The sequence below is a fragment of the Dendrobates tinctorius genome, unplaced genomic scaffold (assembly GCF_039654945.1).
Source record: "Dendrobates tinctorius isolate UK_male_01 unplaced genomic scaffold, ASM3965494v1 ptg000011l, whole genome shotgun sequence".
In the NCBI taxonomy this organism is placed as follows: Eukaryota; Metazoa; Chordata; class Amphibia; order Anura; family Dendrobatidae; genus Dendrobates; species Dendrobates tinctorius.
Genome location: NW_027361679.1, coordinates 7,825,670 through 7,849,573, shown reverse-complemented (window position 1 = coordinate 7,849,573; position 23,904 = coordinate 7,825,670). Strand labels below are relative to the sequence as shown.

Here is a 23,904-nt window from a genome sequence, read left to right as displayed (position 1 = left end):
GGAGAAATTGTTAATCAAAGGAGGACTATTGTACCGCAAGGCGGTATTGCGTACAACGTTAGCAATAGCTTGGCAAGTAGTCATACCAGGAGCCCAACTTAATGAACTAGCTCTAGAAGCCCATGAAAAAGGGGCTCATTTTGGGGCTCAAAAGATACAAGAAATAGCTTACCATCCTCGCTTGCAGACCGCAGTGGAAGAAGCTTGCTGTGCGTGCCGCCTATGTGAGCTAACTAAACCACCCGCACAACGGGCCCCAGTGCAGACCATAGTAACATCAGCACCCCTCGAACTCTTGATGATTGACTATTGGACCATTGGCCCTGCGCACCAGGGGTATGAACATTGTCTCATCATGGTGGACCATTTCACCAAATTTGCCGTGGTAACCCCTACTCGAGATCAAACTGCAGAGTCGGCCAACTACGCGATTTGTAAAAACTTTATCCAAGTGTACGGCTGCCCCCAGCGGATACATTCAGATCAGGGTGCGTGCTTCCTGGGAAAAGTCATGGAAGAACTACACCGTCTGTATGGTATCGATAAATCGCAGACCACTCCGTACCACCCACAAGGGAATGGGGCCTGTGAACGATTTAATCGAACATTGATCCAAATGTTACGCACCCTGGAGAGCGACCGGAAGACCCACTAGCCTGAATACATCCCTGAACTGGTGTGGGTTTATAACAACCGGGTACACCGAGTCACCGGTTATACCCCTTACTCGCTGCTATTTGGCCAGGAAGGCAAGGGGATCACGGAGGTGGAATTAAATCCGGAATAGCAACAACCGTGGACAGGGGTCTCGTCGTGGGTCCGGAACCACCAGCATCGGCTACAAACCCTGCACCGAATCGTCCACACAAAACTCCATTACGTGGAACATCCAGGGGGGACTCTGCCTCAACCCATCGACCTCCGTGCTGGGGATCGGGTACTCGTACGAGATCAGCGCACTCAGAACAAGCTGGAACCCCGCTGGGAAGAAAGTCCATATCGAGTGTGGTGCCGAGTAAGCCACAACGGACCAGTGTACGAAATACAACCTGAGAAATACGGGGAACTCCCTACCCATACCGTGCACCGTAATATGTTACGGCCCTGTACTTCCACTGACCCCACACAACCCGAGACCACGCCTCAGGTCTCAGAACCTCTGCAAGCAGTATGGGATGAGGACGACGAGAAAGACCTCCCTGCAGTACAAAAGGACACTTCAATGAATAATATCCCAGCGGACCCAGTCGACCCACCAGGCCCAACTGACCCGCCACCTTCCACCACTCTAGAAGACTCCACCACCTTCTTCCACTTTTCTTCAAAAAGGGGAAGAAGGTGGACCCAGGCAACTATAGGCCGGTGAGTCTGACTTCTATACCAGGAAAGATCTTTGAACAAATAATTAAACAACATGTATGTCAGTACCTGGATAAGAACGAAGTGATTAAACAGAGTCAGCATGGGTTTGTAACTAATAAGTCATGTCAGACTAACTTAAATTCCTTCTATGACGGAATCACTGATTGGGTGGATCAAGGAAATGCTGTAGATATAGTATATCTTGACTTCAGCAAAGCATTTGACAAAGTATCTCATACAATCCTTATTGAAAAAATGGCTAAGTATGGAATGGACAAGGCAACTGTTAGGTGGATTCATAACTGGCTTAGTGATCGGACCCAAAGAGTGGTCGTAAATGGCTGCACATCCAGTTGGAAGAATGTCTTAAGTGGGGTACCACAGGGCTCTGTCCTGGGCCCTGTATTGTTCAACATCTTTATCAACGATTTAGATGAAGGAATTGAGGGTAAACTGATTAAATTTGCTGATGACACAAAGCTAGGAGGGATAGCTAATACTAGAGAAGAGAGAGAGAGGATTCAAAAAGATATAAATAAACTGGAGAAGTGGGCAGCAACTAACAGAATGGTTTTTAACAGGGAAAAATGCAAAGTACTACATCTGGGCAATAAAAATGAAAAAAGCATATACAGAATGGGAGGAATAGGGCTAAGCAACAGCACATGTGAAAAAGACTTGGGTATACTAATAGATCACAGACTGAATATGAGTCAACAGTGTGATGCAGCAGCAAAAAAGGCAAATGCAATTCTAGGATGTATTAACAGAAGCATACAGTCTAGATCACGTGAAGTCATTATTTCCCTCTACTCCTCTTTGGTCAGACCTCATCTGGAATATTGTGTCCAGTTTTGGGCACCACATTTTAAAAAAGACATCAACAAACTGGAGCAAGTTCAGAAAAGAGCGACCAGAATGGTGACCGGTCTGCAAACCCTGTCTTATGAGGAAAGGTTGCAGGATTTGGGAATGTTTAGTTTGCAAAAGAGAAGACTGAGAGGAGACTTAATAGCTGTCTATAAATATCTAAAGGGCTGTCACATTGTAGAAGGATCAACTTTATTCTCATTTGCACAAGGAAAGACTAGAAGCAATGGGATGAAACTGAATGGGAGGAGACACAGATTAGATATTAGAAAAAACTTTTTGACAGAGTGATCAATGAGTGGAACAAGCTGCCACGAGAAGTGGTGAGTTCTCCTTCAATAGAAGTCTTCAAACAGAGGCTGGACAGATATCTGACTGGGATGATTTAGCAAATCCTGCTTTGAGCAGGGGGTTGGACCAGAAGGCCCAGGAGGTCCCTTCCAACTCTACGATTCTATGATTCTACCACAGTCGAACCAAGACGCTCCGAGCGGTCAACAGCTGGCAAACCCCCCGAACGTTATGAACAGAATCAGTTGGTTTGGCAAAGGAAACTTTCATCTCGAAACACCGACTCAGGCCTCCCCAAGCCCTTGCCCGAGGATTGGCGAGCATACAGGATGGGAGAGTGTAGGAGGAGGAGTCCCCGCTGTGTATCCGGGCCGGGACCAAGGGGGCCTCACCAAGGTTCCTAGGGACTGTTTCCGGGGGACACAATTGGGGGACAGACCGCAGAGACTTCTAGAAAGGTTGGGGGAGGAGCTACTATAAAAGGGGCTGAGGACGCCAGCAGGAGTCAGTCGTAAGGAGAGCAGAGCAGCGACGGGAGAGACTGAAGGGAGACTCACCGCTAACAGAAGGGAGACAGCACTGAGCTGGGCAACGGAGAGACACCGCCCGGCTCCACCCCGCGGGTGTGGCCTGTCCGCTGCCGCCCACGGCCGCCACCGCCCGACTCCACCTCGCAGCAGCTGACGCCCTACTCCATCCCGCGGATGCAGCCCGTCTGCTCCCGCCCTCGGCAGCCGACGCCTGACTCCACCCCGCGGGTGTGGCCCGTCTGCTCCTGCCCGCGGCAGTCGCCGCCCGACTTCACCCCGTGGGTGCGGCCCGACCACTCCTACCCGCAGCAGCCGACATCCGACTCCACCCAGCGGGTGTGGCCCGTCCGCTCCCACCCGCGACAGCCGCCACCCGACTCCAGCCCGCTTGCGGCCTGTCTGCTGCCGCCTGCAGCCCCCGCAGCTCGGCTCAGGCCCGCAGCTGCAGCTTACGCTGTCCGTACCCCGGGCAACGACGTCCCACCTCTGCCGGGAGGTGCAACGCAGAGGAACCCCCACTTCGTCATGGCGTAGGAACGCCCGAAGTCTCCGCCAAATCCTCGTCAGCTGGGCCCAGCGGCTGATACACCAAAGCATCATCGACCATCGCTCTGCCGGATGTCGGGGAGGATAAGTGACACGTTGTAGTTAACATTCTGTACCCGTAGTCGGCCATACTGCGGCCCTATAGTGACTGGTCTTTGCCGGGTTAGTCGTGTTTGTGTCACCAGTGTATTCTTGTTTTGATCCCTGCGAGGATAACTGCTGTTAGCTTGTTTGGTTGCTCGAGATAGCCCCTATAGGCATCTATATTTATATAAAAGTTACATCTTAAAGTTCATCCCGTCTCCCGTCTCGTCACTGCATCCCGCGTACTTGCGATTACTACACAACTCTCACTAGGTCTGTTCCGGAGAATGCGAGTTATCCTTCAATCTGCTTGTGACTCAGTGTAAGTTTCCTGCTATTCTAATCCCTTCTGGGACCAAGGCTTCCCAGAGTCTAAAACTTCCGATATAGCTTCTACTCACTGTGTATTTCTCCTTTGGCAACTTGCAGCATGGATCCTGTGTGTGAGCAGCTCAAGTTCCCACTTGCACTATACTTCACTGATCCTAGTCCGCTACAGTTTTCCCGGGGAAAACACGCTGCTGTTGGTTGTATAAATCCACACAGTCTCTCAGCTTACCACCCTGCTCTGAAAGCATCGATGTCTAGGGGCTGGCACCCTGATGCGTCTTAGCTCTACTCCAGGGTCAAGCACATGTCTAATGGCTCCCAAGAGCGTTCTTCGTTTCCTCCACACTGAAAACAGCTCTGCTCCTCCCCCTCCCATTTAGGGTGTGTCTGCAAAGCTCTAAACTTCAGACAAATGAGGGAGTGAGGTGAATTGTGTGTGTGTTGTGGTCTCTAGCAGAGAAAGCATAACTCCCATTGCTCACAAAACAGTACATATTTAACCCTTTTGTGGCGATAAAGACGCAGGGCGCCACATATGGAGGAGCTGCAAAGGGCTGCGGACTTCCTCCGTGAAGCTCTGCCCACTGCCACACCTCCTCCGGTCAGCTCCGCCTACTTCTGCATGCGGCCTGTGTACCCTATCTTTAACATTGGGTACACAGGTCGTGCGGATGTATGTGGATGCCTCTGCATGTGTCGTTTTGACAATGTGGCAACATGCGTCGAACGCAACATGTTGGAATTTGATGAGGTCGCCGCATCGTCAAAATGACGCATGCGAAGGCATCTGCATACATCCGCATGACCTGCGTACCCAATGTTAAAGATAGGGTACACAGGCCACATTCAGCCATAGGCAGAGCTGACCGGAGGAGGTGCGGCAGTGGGCGGTGCTTCACGGAGGAAGTCCGCAGCCCTCCGCAGCTCCTCCATACGCAAATGTGAAACTAGCCTTAGAAATGTAATAATATTTTTTTTTATTTTTAAGCCTGCATATTAAACTATAGTTTGAGACTAATATGATCAGGGGTGTATGGTGGGAGCAGGGGTTGCAGTTGCATCTGGGACCACAAGCCGAGAGGGTCTGTGCCCAAAAGGTCCAATTGTCCCTTATGAGAAGACCAATACTATACTATTGTTAGGGGATATGTTGGAGATTTTTCATTGGGGTCCATCAGTTTCAAGTTACACCAGAGACTATGATGATATGTTATGTACAATTTGTTTGGTACCCACGGAAATCATATTTTCAAATAACCAATATTACTTTATTGTTCTACAGCAAGTGCAAGTCCTGTACATCTGAAACCATGTTGTCTGGCTGGGTTGCATGAGAGTCCTATGGGGCTTTCTTGTGTTAAGAGGAAAAAGCAGGTTCAGCAGGGGGAGGAATGTGCAGCCATGTTCTTAGAGTGCTGCTTGCATGCAGAGGAACTAAGGAAACGATTCATTGCTGACTTTGGATGGGACAGGGGTAAGTATTTTGTTTCTTTATGTTCTTCTGTATTCTAGCTGTACTACATGATACCTGCACATGACTATCTTCAGCATTTCTATAGGTAATGAAGGGAGTGGTGGTCACATATGTTCACTATTACTTCCATCTCAAGGGTACTCACAGACCCCTTTCCTCATTTGTTTTTTTTTTTTAACTGCAGCTGATAACACTGAGGAAGATTTGGAAGATGAAAGTGCACCACGAAGTAATTTCCCTGAGAGTTGGCGGTGGAATTTGTTTGTACTAAATAAAGAATCAAAAGAAGAGTAAGTGTGAATACTAGAATCAGTGTGCTTAGAGGTCTCATGCCATCTATATCAACATACAGTTGTGCTCAAAAGTTTACATACCCCGGCAGAATTTTTGCTTTCTTGGCCTTTTTTTCAGAAAATATGAATGATAACACCAAAACTTTTTCTCCTACTAAAGGTAACATCCTCACCTGTGACCTGTGACAAATGCCAGGAAAATTGTTCGGGATGCAAAGAAAAACCCACAAATAACATCAGCTTAGATACTGGTCTCTCTGAAAACTAGCTGTATGGCTGTTTCAAGATGCACAATAAGGAGGCACTTGAAGAAAAATGGGCTGCATGGTCGAGTCACCAGAAAAAAGGCATTACTGTGCGAATGCCACAAAATATCTCACCTACAACATGCAAAACAGCACAGAGACAAGTCTCAAAACATCTGGAGCAAGGTAATTTGGAGTGATGAGACCAAAATTTAACTTTTTGGCCACAACCATAAACATTACATTTGGGGAGAGGTCAGCATGGCCTATGATGAACAGAACACCATTCCTACTGTAAAGCACGGAGGTGGATCGCTGATGTTTTGGGGATGTGTGAGTTACAAACGCACAGCAAACATGGTCAAAGTTGAAGGAAGGATGAATGCAGCATTTTATCAGCAAATTCTGCAGGAAAATTTGCAATCATCAGCCCGGAAGCTGCACATGGCACGTACTTGGACATTCCAACATGACAACGATCCAAAACACAAGGCCAAGTCGACCTGTCATTGGCTACAGCAGAACAAAGTGAAGGTTCTGGAGTGGCCGTCTCCTGACCTCAATATCATTGAGCCACTCTGAGGAGATCTCTAGCGTGCAGTTCATGTTAGACAGCCCAGGTATTTACAGGAACTGGGGGCTTTTTGTCAAGAAGAGTGGGCAGCTTTACCATCTGAGAAAATAAAGAACCTCATACACTTACTACCACAAAAGACTTCAAGCTGTCATTGGTGTTAGATGAGGCAATACACGGTATTAAGAAAAGGGGAATATGAACTTTTGATCAGGGTCATTTGGCTTTCTTCTGGCGACTCGACCATGCAGCCCATTTTTCTTCAAATGCCTCTTTATTGTGCATCTTGAAAATGCCACACCGCTAGTTTTCAGAGAGTCCAGCAGTTCAGCTGATGTTATTTTTGGATTTTCTTTGCATCCCAAACAAATGTCCTGCCATTTGACACAGGTCACAGGTGAGGATGTTACCTTTAGTAGCCATTCAAACCCATTTTTGTCAACTTCTGTGCGTGTTATTAGGCCAAAATCACCAAGGTATGTTCGTGAAACCTAGCCATTGGTAGTCACAAATACTATAACACAATAATGACCTAATCTTTATGCTGTTGCCTAATTTCAGCATTTTAAATGACCATAACTATATTTTGACTGATATAAGTGTAAGAGAAACATGTAATTTTTGTGTCACTGTTTAAAGGGATGGATAGCAATAATATTAACTGTACTTTGTTATACAAGTATAAATTATAATCGGATTGTATAGTTGTGTGGATACCTAATATCTATAGAATTTTTGTTGTAATGTAATATATGTTCAGTATCATTTGCTGCATAATAGAGAATTAATATTTTATTGTATTTTTAATATTTTTATTACATTTGTATTGTATTATTTTAATGGAACAGGAAAGGAGCCATAGTTACAGTGAAAAAAACCTCTTGTGAACTGAGTGATAGGCAAAACTTGATATTGGTCAGACAGACATCTGGGCATTGTAAAATCGGGATACGCACCACTGCTCATTATGAAAGTAAAAAGGGGTTGTCTGTGGACAAAAATCATGCAAAACTAGTCTTTGTCATCAAGTAATTTACATATTGAACATATTTTTTCATCATTGTACAGTGTATTAGAGGTTTATTTCTTATGGCAGATTTTCTCACTTAGGCCGGAGTCACACTACAGCGAGATACGGCCGAGTCTCGCAGGTTAAAACCAAGCTCTGGCACCGGCACTCCAGAGCGGAGCGTGCAGCTCCATGTAATGCTATGCGGCTGCACGCTCCACTCCAGAGTGCCGGCGCCAGAGCTTGGTTTTAACCTGCGAGACTCGGCCGTATCTCGCTGTGTGTGATCCCGGCCTGAGGCTGTGTGCCCACAATGAGATTTGGTGAGTAGTTGTGTGTTTTCACTGCATCAAAACAGCAGAATCTAAGGCTATGTGCACATGGTGCGGATTCTGCTGCGGATCCGCAGCAGATTTAGGTGCGTCGTACAGTACCATTGTTTTCAATGGTAAACTGAAAAACGCTGTGCATATGCTGCGGATTTTCTGCGGGTTCAAATCCACAGCATGTCAATTCTTTGTGCGGATTCCGCTGCGGTTTCACACCTTCTCCATTGTACAGGTGTGAAACCGCAGGCTAATCCGCAGGTAAACCGCAGGTCCTTTGACCTGAGATTTTACCTGCAGAGTTTTACAAATCCGCAGGACCAAAATCTACGTGTGCACATAGCCTTACAGTTCCAGCAAAGTGGATGGGATCTATGGAAATCTCATGCCCATCGTGCTTTTTTTTTTTAGCGCCGCATAAACTGACCTGCGGTGTGTATTTCAAATCCGCAACATTTCATTTTCTCTTGTGTGTACGCCTAGTTTTACCTGCAGATTCTTCTCATACACTCGCATTAGGTGTGAAAAATCTGCAGGTAAAAAACACACGTGTTTAGTGAATTTTTGAATAATACTGTATCAATAAAATTTTGTCAAATCCAAATACCAGGATCTATCAAAAACAAAGCAGCTTTGTTTAAAACATGACATATCAACAAGAGAAAAAACATTGGTGCGTCATGCGTTTTTTTTTTCCGCGCTTTTGAATCTTAGGGTATGTGCACACGCTGCGGATTCTGCTGCGGATCTGCAGCAGATTTGGTCCCGTGGATCCAAATACCAGTACCAGTACCATTATAATCAATGAAAATCAAAACGCTGTGCACATGCTGCAGATTTTTCCGCGTGGATTTGCTGCGGTTTCAAATCTGCAGCATGTCAATTCTTTGTGCAGAATCCGCAGCGGTTTCACACCTTCTCCATTGTAGAGGTGATAAACCGCAGGCTAATCAGCAGATAAACCGCAGATCTTTTGACCTGCAGATTTACCTGCGGATTTTGCTAAATCCGTGTGGAAAAATCCGCAGACCAATCCGCAGCGTGTGCACTTACCCTTACTGGTATGACATGTTTTAAATAAAGCTGCTCTATTTTTGATACTTCCTGGTATTCGGATTTGTTAAAACTTTATTGAAATAGTCATGTGCGGATTACGTGCATTTTTTAATGTGTTTCTGCTGCATAAACACACTAAAAACACGTGGTTGGTTTTTATTTGTGGATTTCCATCATCAAATGCAAGTCTATGGGGAAAATATGGAAATAAAACTCAGCGCAGCCATAACAGAAAATTACATCTTGTGGATTTGAAACATGCACCAAAGATGACTTTACTCTGAGTAAAAAAAAAAAGCACATTGGGCCTGAGATTTCTATAAATCCAGTCCACTTTCCTGGAACTGTAAGGGTGTATGCGCACGTTGCGGTTTTTGCTGCGGATCCGCAGCGGTTTTGACCCTGCGGATCCGCAGCAGTTTCCATGCGGCTTACAGTACCATGTAAACCTATGGAAAACCAAATCCGCTGTGCACATGCTGCTGAAATTTCCGCGCAGATTTGCTGCGGTTTATTTTCCGCAGCATGTCACTACTTTTTTGCGGAACCGCAGCTGCAGTTTTCTTTCCAGGAACAACGAACATACAAATCTCTCTCTCTCCACAATCCGCAGAGCCCAAACCGCAATAGAATCTGCATCAATTTCGCTGGGCTAAATATCGCTATCCGCAGGGAAAACTGCACTGCGGTTTCTGCCAAACAATGCAGATGCACGTGTTGCATCCATTTTGTTCATGGATGCCACACATACCCAATAAAACCTACTGGCTACTGAACCCATTCTACACCCGGGTGGCAAGCATTTTTATTGGTACATTTCAGGTGCCATTTTTTTTTAAGACACTGTCTGCGAATTCGTGTCTTCAATTAAACGGTGCCGGATAGTGCAGTATGCGCATGCACGGACTCTGGCGCCATTATATTGACATTTTGTACTACAAAATTAAAATGATCATGTCATCTGAAAAAACCCTATTAACCTGTGGTTAATTTGCAGGTTGATAGCGTTATTATGCTGACTGAAACTGAATGCTTCCCCATCCTGATCCCCCCATCATGTTTTATGTTCCCCCATCCTATTATATGTTTCCCCAGCTTGGTATATGCTCCTCCATCCTGGTCACCCATCCTATTATATGTTCCCTCATCCTGGTATGAGCTCCTAAATCCTGGTATATGATCGTGTAAAAAAAACATGTATTTTACGCTACGTTCTTCCTGTCAACATTCTGGTTTATGGTGCAGATAAATCTACTGTAAATACTCAATGTACGCATATACCTTTAGTCCTGAATATTTAGCCCATTGTAAGTAATCTTCCTGCTAATTTATCAAGACTGTTTCATTTTTAGCATTGTTACTGAGCCATTAGCTCTCACCCTACCAGATTCTATCACGACCTGGATAATACAAGCAATTAGCATTAAAAAAAACAAAGGTAAGATGAAGTAGGACTAAATATTAAAATTATTAATAATTACCAATATTGTGCTTAAAATACTGTGTGTAAGGCGAGAAAGGCTCCTCTAGGAGAGCGGGAGGCAGCAATTTGCCTTAAACAGGTCTTTTTTTGTTCCTGCTCCTCTCTATCTTGGAGACATGGCGTCCTCTTCCTTGGATGGGAATGGTCCAATTGCAGTGATGACTTTAGACAGCCATAGCTTGTCTGCAGACTTCCCTCCTCCCAACTTCTAGAACACATCCAAAAATAGTACCTTTAAAAATAAGAGTGTTATTATAATGCCCTCTGCATAAATATAGCTGTCTATTCTGTGACCCAAATATGCCTTTCAAGGTATGTAGACTCCAGACTGTCCAAACTTATGAGCTATTACTATGACATTTTCCTCTCTTATAAGCTGTAGCTGCAACACTGTCCTCTCTTATGAGCTATAATCACCACACCGTCCACCTTTATCACCTATAACTGCCACACTGACAGTCCATATGAACTGTAACCACCACACTGTCCGCCCTTATGAGCTATAACCACCACACTGTCCGCCCTTATGAGCTATAACCACCACACTGTCTGCCATTATGAACCATGTCCTATACCAAGGCTTTCCCCTCTCCACTGTTTCCCTTTATGTTCTTTATATCTTCACACTGTCTGCCCACCACGCTGACCCCTATCCATACTGTTCCCCCTCTGCACACTATGCCCTCTACCACAATGCTATCTTAAAATTGTGCCCCTCCTCATACTACCCCCACACAGTATGGTGTCCACCACAGCCCCCCATATGCAGTATTTTGCCCGCCACATCCCCCCAAATACAATATACACTATGTACACCACAGCTCCCATACAGAGTAGTAACCACAGCCCCCATATGGTATAATATCCACCACAGGCCTCTCATGTACAGTATAATGTCCACCACAGCTCCCCTAAAATGATATGATGTCCACAACAATCCCCTACATATGGTATGATGATCCTCTCAGTTCTCTATATACAGTATAATGTCCTCCACAGAACCCCTACACAGGACCCCCATACAGTATGATTGCCCCAACAGCCCCTCATTTAGTACGGTCAGTATGGTCACCAGAGCCCCTCAAAGTATTATGTCTCCACAGCTGCCCATACAATAAAATGTTCCCCATTGCCCCCTATACAGTATGATAGCCTCCATAGCCGCCCCATACAGTATGTTATCCCCTACAGCCACTTATACACAGTATAATGTCTCCCACAATACTATATATAGTCATGTGACTCCCCCCAAAAAAACCACAACCTTAAAAAAAAAAAAAGAAAAAAAACTACCCATATGAAGATGTAGTACACCAATATATAAAAAAGATGTATAAGAGAGGATACAATTCCAGCAGCAAAGACTGAATTCTAAATCCTGACTATCATACAGCAGGCAAACAAATAATAAGTAGAGCCATCAACAGCTAAATACATTAAGGTATTAATACACCAATGCAGCTAGAAACCAATGTATACCTGTATGTGAATCTAATTGCGGTTATATAGAAATAGTAAACATGCTAATGATAGCCTTATCAATGAGTATAAAAAGAAAGATGCCAGAAAACACACATATAATGACAGGGAAGAACCCTCCAAATAATTCCTGTGTAGTAGATAGGCAGAGATGATAAAGTGAAATAGGGTCAGGAATAATAAGCAGTGTCCCCACACCCCAACTCGCGTTTCGTCATTAGCTTTCATTCACCTGGCCCTGCCCCACAAGTGGAAGAGATTGAGTGTACTGATGTCCAACCAGTTGTTCTGTTTGAGGATGAGTACGTGGGAGGGGTAGTGCGAACGGTCAGCGGATTACTGCAGCCCATCTCTGATGATGATGATGAAACACAGGTGCTAACTGCTGCGACTTTCTCCTATGTTTAGACTGTCAAGGAAGGCAGGGGTGAGGACTAGGTGGAACATCATGCAGTGGGTTATTATTGTATGTTATGTTTAGATCACAATTGATTCTAAAACACAAATGGAAATTACAATAACCCAACTAATATTGACAGACAATTACAGAGGGGAGAGTACCCTACCCTTCTGGCCTTTCATTCTACAGGATAATGGGGAAGGAGACAGTAGGTTCGGGGGTTGTAGCAACTCCGGTTTTGGTGATGTGGCAGCTCTGGTAGTGGTGAGGTGGCAGTGGGGTCATTACCGGCTGTAAGCTGTTTAGAAGAGATGGGTTTTCAAATTTCCAAATATAGGAGATAATCAGATGTGTTGCGTCACAGAATTCTACAGGATGGGGGATTCTCACGAGAAGTCTTTCAGGTGATTGTATGAGGAATGTATGATTGTGGAGGAGAGAAGGTGGTCTTGGAAGGACCAGAGACTATGCGGTGGGACATATCGAGGGATTAGTTCAGATATATTTGGGGAAGACAGATTATGGACGGCTTTGTAGGTAAGTTTTAGTAGGTTAAAGCAGATCTGTTGTGGAATTGGGAGACAATGAAGGGATTTGCAGAAGGAAGAAATGGAGGTGTAGCGAAGACAGAAATAGATTAGTAGGGCAGCAGAGATCAAGACAGATTGGAGAGGTGCGATGATGCAATGGGGGGAATGATGAGGTCCTAGACCCCACATGGAGTCAAGGCCATCTTTGTGACTTAGGCAGTTCAGAGGAAGAGGTGGTGGTCATGCTGCCCCAGCTGCACAGCAAAAAAGGTAGCAGGGGGCAAAAGCATCACGGACAACTCCTATCCAGTACATTGGCTGTTACTGCACACCGCAAACAGCCACTAGCCAGTACGCTGACTGCTACAGCCTGCTGTGCTGATAAACTGTGTACACCAAAGTCTGCACAAAGGAGTTCTCTGACAAGACATGGGTGGTTTGCACGCAGTGCCGTCAGAGACTGAAACGAGGCATAAATATTTTTAACCTGAGCACCACCTGCATGATGAGACATACTGTATGAATGCATAGCACAAGCTGCAGCGAATTACACACCTGGAAAACCAGGAAATATCTGAGCATCCTCCTGCTCCATCTTCTGCTGCAGTCTTGGCCTCTTCCTCCCGCTCCTGAGTAAGGGTATGTTACCACCGTCAGTAAACGCTGCAGGTTGGACATTGCATACATCCGCAGCGTTCAACCCAGAGCAGCCAGATGTTACAACATAGTGAATGGGATTTCATGAAATCCCATCTCCACTATGCGTGCAGAGATGCCTCCAGCTTCCCTGCGTAGACGCACATGCGGCGGGTCTTTACTGATAAAAATAAAGTCATCTGTACAATGTAGTGGGATGCGGTGATTCCGCACGGTTCAATGAACACATGCAGAATTACTGACAGCGCTTTGGGCGGAACGGATATTGTTATTATTCATTTATATAGCAGCTTTAATTCCATGGTGCTGTACATGAGAAGGGGGTTACACACAAAATTATAGATATCGTTAACAGTAAACAAATTTACAATGACAGACTGGTGCAAAGGAGAGAGGACCCTGTCCTTGCGGACTTACATTCTACGGAATAGTGGGGAAGAGACAGAAGGTCGGGGGTGCGACAGCTCCGATGGTAATGAGGCAGCAGCTCCGGCGGTGGTGAGGCGGCAGAATGGTTATTGGAGGCTGTAAGCTTTCCTGAAAAGATGGGTTTTCAGGTTCCGTTTGAAGGATCCGAGGGTGGTAAGTAACCGGATGTTTTGGGCATGGAGTTCCAGAGGATGGGGGATATTCAGGAGAAATCTTGGAGGCGGTTGTGTGAGGAATGAATAAGTGTGGAGGAGAGTAGGAGGTCTTGGGAGGATCGAAGATTACATGAGGGAAGATATTGGAAGATTAGTTCAGAGATATAGGGAGGGGACAGGTTGTGGATGGCTTTGTAGGTCTGTGTTGGTAGTTTGAACTGGATTCGGTGGGGAATTGGGAGCCAGTGGAGGGATTTGCAAAGGGGAGAGACAGGGGAGTAGCGAGGAGAGAGGTGGATTAGCCGGGCAGCAGAATTGAGGACAGACTGGAGTGGTGCAAGAGAGTTAGCAGGGATGATGAGGGCATGTACAAGAGATTTTGTAGATTGAGGGCTGAGGAAAGGACAGATTCTGGAAATATTTTTGAGTTGGAGGCGACAAGAGGTGGCAAGAGTTTGGACGTGTGGTTTGAAGAACCGGGCAGAGTTGAGAGTTACTCCGATGCAGCGGACTTCAGGTGCGGGAGAAAGCGTGATGGCATTTACCATAATAGATAGATTGGGTATGCGAGATGGAGGAAAGATAATGAGTTTAGTTTTATCTACATTGAGTTTTAGAAAGCGAGAGGTGAAAAAGGAGGATATGGCTGATAGACACTCCGGGATTCTGGACAGCAGAGAGGTGACATCTGGGCCAGAGAGATAGATCTGAGTGTCGTCCGCATACAGGTGGTACTGGAAGCCATGGGACTTTATGAGTTGTCGTAGGCCAAGGGTATAGATGGAAAAAAGTAGGGGCCCCAGGACAGAGCCTTGGGGGACTCCAACAGAGAGAGGGCGGGATGAGGAGGTAGTGTGGGAGTGGGAAACGCTAAATGTGCACTCAATATCTGTGCTGCATCCAAAGCGCTGCCAGTTTCTGCCCATGGGAAAATACCCTAACAGGGTCATCTGGCTCCCCACAAAGGGAGGATATGACAGCATCACCACCAGCAGTGTCAATGAGCATCTTCACACCATCCGATTGACACATTCATCTGTACATCCCCCAAACAATGCATCCCATAGTCTACATGTGGCCTCAGAAGTGGTATCAAAATTCGTTGGTATCACGGGAACCACAATACGTGGTTCCCAGCCGCCACTACTTTTCCAGATGGACCATCCCTGTCCTGCACGATCATGTTTCGGACAAAATCAGGTGTGCACTGCGCAATACCATCAGTGTAAAGGTCAACAAAACCACTGATATGTGGATCAGTAAGCACGGGCAGGGATGTTATATCTCTCTAACTGCCCACTGAGTAAGTGTTATGGTGGCTGGGCCTTAGGCAGAAAGCGTTTTTGGCATAATATACCACCATCAAGGATTGGTGGATTTTTTTTTTTATGTTTCTCTGTCAATGTTGCCTCCTTCTCCTACTTTCCTTCCTCCACCACCTCCTCATCCAGTCAGTGTAACAACTGCACAACCAACTTCAGCAGAGCCAGGGGGAAACACCAGCAGGATGTTCTGAAACTCATCTGTTTGGGAGAAAATCCCACACCGCACAGGAGTTGTGGATGGGGATCAAACAATAGACTGAAGAGTGGTTGGTGACGCTGAACCTCACCAACTGGCTGTGATGTCTACAGAAGTGCCCAGAGCCTAAAAGCGTGTTGATTGGCTGTGCGGCAGCCATTCAACAAACTTTATTAGGCATCTGAACCTAAAAACTAAACCGGACCTTCAGTAAAAAGTCCATGTTCGGGGTTCGGTAATGGACACTAAGTGTTCTGTACGAACCTCGAACTTTACAGTTCGGGATCGCTCATTCCTAGTCATAGGCCTACCGTATATACTCGAGTATAAGCCGACCCGAGTATAAGTCGACCCCCTAATTTTGCCACAAAAAAACTGGGAAAACTTATTGACTCGAGTATAAGCCTAGGGTGGGAAATGCTCCATAGATTATTCCCCCATATGGTGTCCCCAGAAGAAGCTCCATAGATTGTTCCCCCATATGCTGCCCCCATTAGAAGCTCCATATTGTTCCCCCATATACTGCCCCCATAAGCAGCTCCATAGATTATTCCCCCATATACTGCCCCCATAAGAAGCTTCAGATTGTTCCCCCATATACTGCCCCCATTAGAAGCTCCATAGATTGTTCCCCCATATACTGCCCCCATTAGAAGCTCCTTAAGATTATTCCTCCATGTGCTGCCGCTGCATGTAAAAATAAAAAAAAATGACATACTCACCTCTCCGTCGCTGGGTGTCAGATACTCACCTGTCCTGCGTCCATGGCTGCTCACCGCTATCTGCCATGTCATCAGTCAGTGACGTTCAGACTGAAGGGGGCCCGGCGCACACTAATCACGTCACCACGCCCTCTGCTGTTTGAAGTCACTGACCGATGACAGACAGCAGCAAGCAGCCATGGACGCAGGACAGGTGAGTATCGCTATACTTACCCGTCCTGACGCTGTCGCTTGAGCCCCCAGCTTCTCCGTGCTCTCTCTTCCTGCGTTCAGCGGTCATGTGATACCGCTCATTAAAACTCATGAATATGCACATATTCATGAGTTTTAATGAGCGGTACCACGTGACCGCTGAAGGCAGGAACAGAGAGCGCGGAGATGCTGGGGGCTCAAGAGACAGCGTCAGGACGGGTAAGTATGACCTGACACCCCTGCCCCCTCCGACCCCCCGGTGTATATGACTCGAATATAAGCCGAGAGGGGGACTTTCAGCCCCAAAAAAACGGGCTGAAAATCTCGGCTTATATTCGAGTATATACGGTAATTGAAAACAGAAGAATTAACTGGGTGGAAAGGCACAATGAGCAATTGTAAGTACACAGTGCTACAATGGGGAAAAAAAAAAAGTATTTAGTCAGCCACCAATTGTGCAAGTTCTCCCACTTAAGAATATGAGAGAGGCCTATATTTGACGACATGGGTAGACCCCAACTATGAGAGTCAAAATGAGAAAACAAATCCAGAAAATCACCTTGTCTGATTTGATAAGATTTATTTTGCAAATTATGGTGGAAAATAGGTATTTGGTCACCTAAAAACATGCAAGATTTCTGGCTCTCACAGACCTGTAACTTCTTTAAGAGGCTCCTCTGTCCTCCACTCATTGCCTGTAGTAATGACACCTGTTTGAACTTGTTATCAGTAATAAAGACACCTGTCCACAACCTCAAACAGTCACACTCCAAACTCCACTATGGTGAAGACCAAAGAGCTGTCAAAAGACACCAGAAACAAAATTGTAGCCCTGCACCAGGCTGGGAACACTGAATCTGCAATAGGCAAGCAGCTTGGTGGGATGAAATCAACTGTGGGAGCAATAATAAGAAAATGAAAGACATACAAGACCACTCACAATCTCCTTCAATCTGGAGCTCCACACAAGAGCTCACCCCATGGGGTCAAAATGATCAGAAGAACGGTGATCAAAAATCCCAGAACCACATGGCGGGACCTAGTGAATGATTTGCAAAGAGCTGGGACCACTGTAGCAAAGGCTACCATCAGTAACACACTACGCTGCCAGGGACTCAGATCCTGCAGTGCCAGACATGCCCCCCTGCCTAAGCCAGTACATGTCCGGGCCTGTCTGAGCTTTGCTAGAGAGCATTTGGATTATCCAGAAGAGTAATGGGAGAATGTGATATGGTCTGATGAAACCAAAGTAGAACTGTTTGGTAGAAACAAAACTCGTTGTGTTTGGAGGAGACAGAATGCTGAGTTGCATCCAAAGAACACCATACCTACTGTGAAGCATGGGGATGGCAACATCATGCTTGGGACTGTTTCTCTGCAAAGGGACCAGGATGATTGATCCGTGTACGAGAAAGATTGAATGAGGCCATGAATCCTGAGATTTTGAACCTCCTTCCATCAGCAAGGGCATTGAAGATAAAATGTGGATGGGTCTTTCAGCATGATAACGATCCCAACCACACCACCAAGGCAACAAAGGAGTGGCTTCATAAGAGGCATATGAAGGTCCTGGATTGGCTAGCCAGTCTCCAGATCTCAACCCATAGAAAACATTTGGAGGGATTTGAAAGTCCATGTTGCCCAGCGACAGGCCCAAAACATCACTGCTCTAGAGGAGATCTGCATGGAGGAATGGGTCAACATACCACCAACAGTGTGTGCCAACCTTGTGAAGACTTACAGAAAACATTTGACTTCTTTCATTGCCAACAAAGGATATATAACAAAATATTGAGATGAACTTTTGTTAATGACCAAATACTTATTTTTCACCATAATTTGCAAAATAAATCTTGCCAGATCAGACAAGGTGATTTTCTGGACTTGTTTTCTCATTTTGACTCTCATAGTTGTGGTCTACCTATGATATCAGTCACAGGCCTCTCTCATCTTTTTAGGTGGGAGAACTTGCACAATTGGTGGCTGACTAAATACTCTCCACTGTATATAATATGATGATTGCAATATATTAAGGGGATACAAACTTTGATGGTAATGCTTTTTTAAATGAACCCTTGATTTGTTGTTGAGGAATAAGACGATCCAGTATGCTATATCATTGGATCGTGTGAACTAATTTGATTGCTCTTTGTGCCTGGTCAGCCTGTTTCATTTTCTAATGCCATCTCTATTTCACCTTTATGTGACAAATAATTATATCAGAACATGCTTGACCGCCAGTCTATTCATTATGGGACTGCCAGAGAAATCCGAGTACAGCGCTCTGGCAGTCCCACAGACAAAGAACGGAGCTACAGTCGAGCAGGCCCATCGATGCTTTAATCTAAAGGGGATAAAACTACAATGTTTTTGCAAAAAGTGGGGGTCTCAGGTGATAACTTCTTAGAATTGGAATGCCACTTGAAGTAATAATATATGTGATAAGCTAGTGCATGAGACAGAACTTCCTCTGGTTAAGCATACAATATCTGGGCACTGATTCTCTTCTAGGTTTCTGCCACAAATGGAACAATATGCTTGAAGTAAACTGGCTGCTCTGGGAAGAACAAGCAATGTGTTTTCTAAATAGTGTTTTAACCTTTTGGTCTAAAAAACTCTTAACCCACCACTAAAAATGACATATACAGTGCAATGTATATTTACATTAATAGACGGGGGTTGACACAATATATTGTATATACTGTATAGCACAAAATGCTAAAAAACAAAAGTGACTAACAATTGGAATATATTTTTTTTCAGGCATTTGTGTGTCAGAACCATATGAATTGACCACTTATAAAGAATTCTTCATTGATCTGAGAATGCCATACAGTGTTATAAAAAATGAACAAGTACAGATAAGAGCAGTAATTCACAACTACCACACAGCTCAAGCTACGGTTTGTTCTCCCGCTTCACATTCTCCAATCCTGTTATGTTTGACATACTGATACATTTTCTCTTATATTTGTTTTGTCAATTATCTGATATGCTTCTAAGTGCAAAACGAGAAGCTCCAATGAACATGAGTCTCTCTTGGGTGTAGAGGAGCGTGTGTCATATCGCCTGCCCAAAAGAAAAAGAGTACAGTATATCTGCCAGTTATGTTACATTTTGAATGCCATGCACTCCATTTAGGTAAATTTGGTGGAGTTTGCACCATGGCACAATTATGCTTCATATCACAATGTTGAAAAGTCTGTCCAACAGTGGTGTCAAAAGTGTAGAAATATAAAGTATTTTAGCCACCATGGTGTCCACAACGGAAAGGTATAAAACTCAATATTATAAGATTTAACAAAATATCAAAATCATTCGAGCATACAACTGTGAAAATTATTGCTTTGCCCCCAAAACTTAGAATTTTGCTCTTTTTTACTCCCATTACTTATCTTTTATTTTGCTTTATTTTTTCTTTTACCAGGTCAGAGTGAAATTCTTTTATAACGAGAATTTATGCAGTTTGGCTACTAAATCTAAAGATCATCAGGAAACAGTTAGAGTACCTTCAAAATCATCCAAGGTGGTGTACTTTGTTGTAATCCCACTTGAAGCAACAGAAGTCTACATAGATGTTTCAGCTACTGGCAGCGGCAGCCTATCAGATAGAGTGAGGAAGAAGCTCCATGTGTTGGTATGTACATAAGTGTTTTTATAACCAAAATGAAAGACATTTTTTGTGTTAAATTTGTCAAAGTTCAAACACATTGCCATAGGCAAAACAAGATCCCCAGTTCAAGACCCTAAATAAAACATAACTTTTATTGAATTATGAAATGAAGGTCATAGGCTTTAAAAACACATAGAGCCGGGAGGGTATTATTAATCAGGAAATCCTACAGCTGGATATATAATAATACTTATTATGCAGCCTCCTCACTATATAAAAGGTCAGTAGTATTTTTATGTAGGGGATTGATGTGACTAGGCAACAAACTAGCGAGGTTAACTATTAATGACTATTCATATAAATCTAAAGTGCTTATGTTTTATTAGTAATTACACACAACCCTTAATTCAGTGATCAGTCACTAGTGTATATAGTACGAGGCCGGTTCCTAGAATGACAGGAACAATTCCTAACTACCTGTTTCCACTTTCTTAAGATCAAGCTACTTAAACTTTCTCATAACTGTTATTAGCTTAGGTTCCACTAGCTTGCTCAAACAGCTGTCTCATATACTATAAATAGTGCTACTATAGCCTCATTCCCCTGATGTCGCCTTGCGGCGAAACATGTTGTGGAGTCTAATGGCTGTTGATATTAACAGCATGTGCTAGGCAGGGTAAAAGTGGATTAATAGTCAGGGAAGCACTATGTATGGTCTATGAGACAGCTAATTGAGCAAGCTAGTGAAAACTGAACTAACAATAGTTATGAGAAAGTTCAGGTAGAGTAATGTGCATATGATTTCCACTTAATAATTAAATAAAAGATATGTTCTATTAGGGTCTTGAATTAGGCATCTTGGTTTGCCTATGGCAATTTGTGTGAATACTATATAAACCTATGCTGACTCATTACAGTTTTTTGCCACGCGGCAGTTGGGACAAAGCAGGAGACGTGGAACCTGGCCCCTGAACTGCCCTTCAGGCTAAGGAGCTGCTCTGACTTTCCTTAACTTGGGGGTACACTTGAAGGTAGTGAGGCCCAAGTCCCCGACCTGTCCCTATCTCCTGTTTAGCCCTGAGCTAAACCCCCAACCCCCTCCCCAGGAGGTGCGACAGGGAATAAAGTGTACTTCACAACACCCAAAGGAAAAAGGGAAAAACACAAAAACACTTATCTTGCTCTGCTGCAGTCATCAGGCAGCAGAGTGAATCACCGGATAAACTTTTGGCAGTGGCTCAACACCTAAGAGCCAGCTGCCACCTTCACCATCTAACTCTACTGCAGACACCGGGCAGTCAGAGTTCACACCAGTTTCAGCAGTGGCTCTTCACCTCACAGCCCGCTGCTCCCTTCACTGTGGTTCGCATCCAAAAGGAAAATGCTGCTATTACCAACACCTGCTCATAGACCATGTGACCCTATATAGGAAGAGGGAATGGTCAAATCCTCAGGGGCCAAAAGCTGCTATAACCCCAATGACCACTGGGGGGAAAAGGTAAACTAAAGAAAGTATCAGATGTAATGACACTTGTGGCCACCGGGGGCTAAAACCCATATCAAGCTCCCAGAAGCCTGAAAATAAAGGTTTTCATGAGGGAACCCAGACTCTGACACGGATCCAAGAATTGGACCGTGACAATTTTCTCAAATTTATCAAAATGGCACCTCTTCTAAGTTAAAAGTCACACAATCTTCTCAATAAGCTATAAAATGTCCAACAGAGAAGTTAGACAGACTTTGTACATAAATGCAAAGGTTCATATTAAAACCATTTTTATTTCAGAAAAAAAGGTGCAAAGTAATGATGAATCTGCCTCAAATTGTTTACAGGAAAGATGTATATCTTTGTAACGTGTTAGTGGGTCGCCCTCCCAGGGCTGTGGAGTACTCGGTACCGGGCCGGTCTCTCAGAGGGGAATGTCACAGCAGCGGTGACCCGGTCCATGGCCCTGGGCGCCCATGTAAAAGGGAATTAAGTGATGGAATAAAGTTTATGAGTGAATGATTCGTGACGCCATCTGTGGTGTTCGGCAATGAAGATGTTAAGCCGATGCTGCAAACAGATCCTCTGGGACAGATGGTGAGGTGCAGCAATGATGGTGTAGCCCTCCACAGGCAGGGCTATAGTCCCAGGGCAGAGTAGATGCAGAGGGTAGGTGTTGAGGAAGAGGGCGTAGTGTTTGGCACAGAGATGTAGCAGTGCTGGAGAGTTTGCAGGAAGAAGGCAAGGACACAACAGGGTGCAGTTTCTTTACCTTTACTTTGCTTGGCAAATGCAGTCCAGGGTCCAGATTACAGATGGCACAGGAGCTGGCTAGCCTGGAAGCAACTTAGGAATCTCTCTAGGCAGATGGGTTATGTAGTCTCCTTCCTAGCGCTTAGTTTTAGGTACTTGCAGTACATTGTTACACTGAAGTTCCACTTGCTTATTCTCTTTAGAACTCCCTCATATGGCAGACAGCTGTAGCCTTTCTCTTCTGGCTCACATGTTGCTGTTGTGCCTCCGAGTCTTATGTGGGAATAGAGCATTTACAGCTTCCTATTCCTCCGATTTCTGTTGCAGGAACATCAGTATCCATACAACCTTGGAGATCGGGCTCCAGATCATGCGCTATAGCTGGGAATGAGCCTGAACCCTCTGCTCAATCTCCCAGCTCTTCTCCTGACGTCCACACACGTTGTCATCCTCACATGAACTCCTAATTTCCCCTTCCTTGCCCCCAGAGAGCAGCTCTTCCCCCAGTTTTTGGGTTCAGAGCTCCTCTGCTGGCCTGGTGTGGGAGCTGTGTTGTGTGTTGTATTTACCTGACAGAGAGATCCTTTATTGCTTCCAAGCATGACATCACACTCCCTAGGAGGAAGGCAATGCCACTGTGGGGACCATACTCCTGGGGGCGCCACATTAGCCAGTAGATGGAAGAATGTTCAGAAGTGAGAGTCCTCAGAATTGAGAGTCCTCAGTGGAGATACCTTTTAATGTCTAACTGAAAAGATGGTAACAAATTGCAAACTTTCGAGACTACTCAGGTCTCTTCATCAGGCATTGCCTAATACAAAATCTGAAGAATCACATATTTATGCACAACACAGCACAGAAAAAATGCAATAGATAAGACAAGTGACGTGAAGCAGAACTATCATTATGGGAGAGGGATAAACATAAATATTGGACCAGTTCATAGATAGGGAGTGGAAGTTTTATTGTCCTCTGATTGGGGTCTCCTAATGTGTTGTGATTCCCCCACAAAGAATATGAAGGCATTTAATGTGTGAGCACCCTTACTGAGCAGGTATCTGGATGGGTAGAGGGTGTTCTTAAACCACTGGTAAAGGATACACCCAGCTACATTCAGGATACAACTGACCTATTGAATAAACTAACAGCAATAGGTCCTTTACCAGAAGGAACCATCTAGGCCACCATGGATGTGGAGTCTTTGTACTCTAATATCCCACACCAGGATGAATTAAATGCCTGCAAATTCTTCAAGGAAAACACAGGGACTGATGCTGATTCTGTGGTGAAACTTATAAAATTCATCCTCACCCACAATTAGTTTGAATTTGACAACAAGATATATTTACAGGAGACTGGCACAGCTATGGGAAGTAAAATGCAAATCTTTTCATGGCCAAGCTTGAAAGCAACTTTTTGTCCTCATGTCCCATCAGGCCTCTGGCCTACTACCGCTACATTGATGATATTTTAATCATCTGGACGGAGTGTGAA

General features: G+C 44.8%; 1 protein-coding gene across 2 annotated transcripts in view; it reads left to right on the top strand.

Annotated features, from left to right (window-relative positions):
* The window catches only part of LOC141100922 (venom factor-like), a 481,958-nt gene that overhangs the window by 248,002 nt on the left and 210,052 nt on the right, over positions 1 to 23,904 (top strand). For both annotated transcript variants that reach the window (XM_073589703.1, XM_073589701.1), the window contains exons 17-21: positions 5,296 to 5,487; positions 5,672 to 5,777; positions 10,343 to 10,428; positions 19,322 to 19,461; positions 19,986 to 20,195. In XM_073589703.1, the coding sequence (XP_073445804.1) occupies positions 5,296 to 5,487; positions 5,672 to 5,777; positions 10,343 to 10,428; positions 19,322 to 19,461; positions 19,986 to 20,195 (734 nt within the window). The remainder of the gene's footprint in view (positions 1 to 5,295; positions 5,488 to 5,671; positions 5,778 to 10,342; positions 10,429 to 19,321; positions 19,462 to 19,985; positions 20,196 to 23,904) is intronic.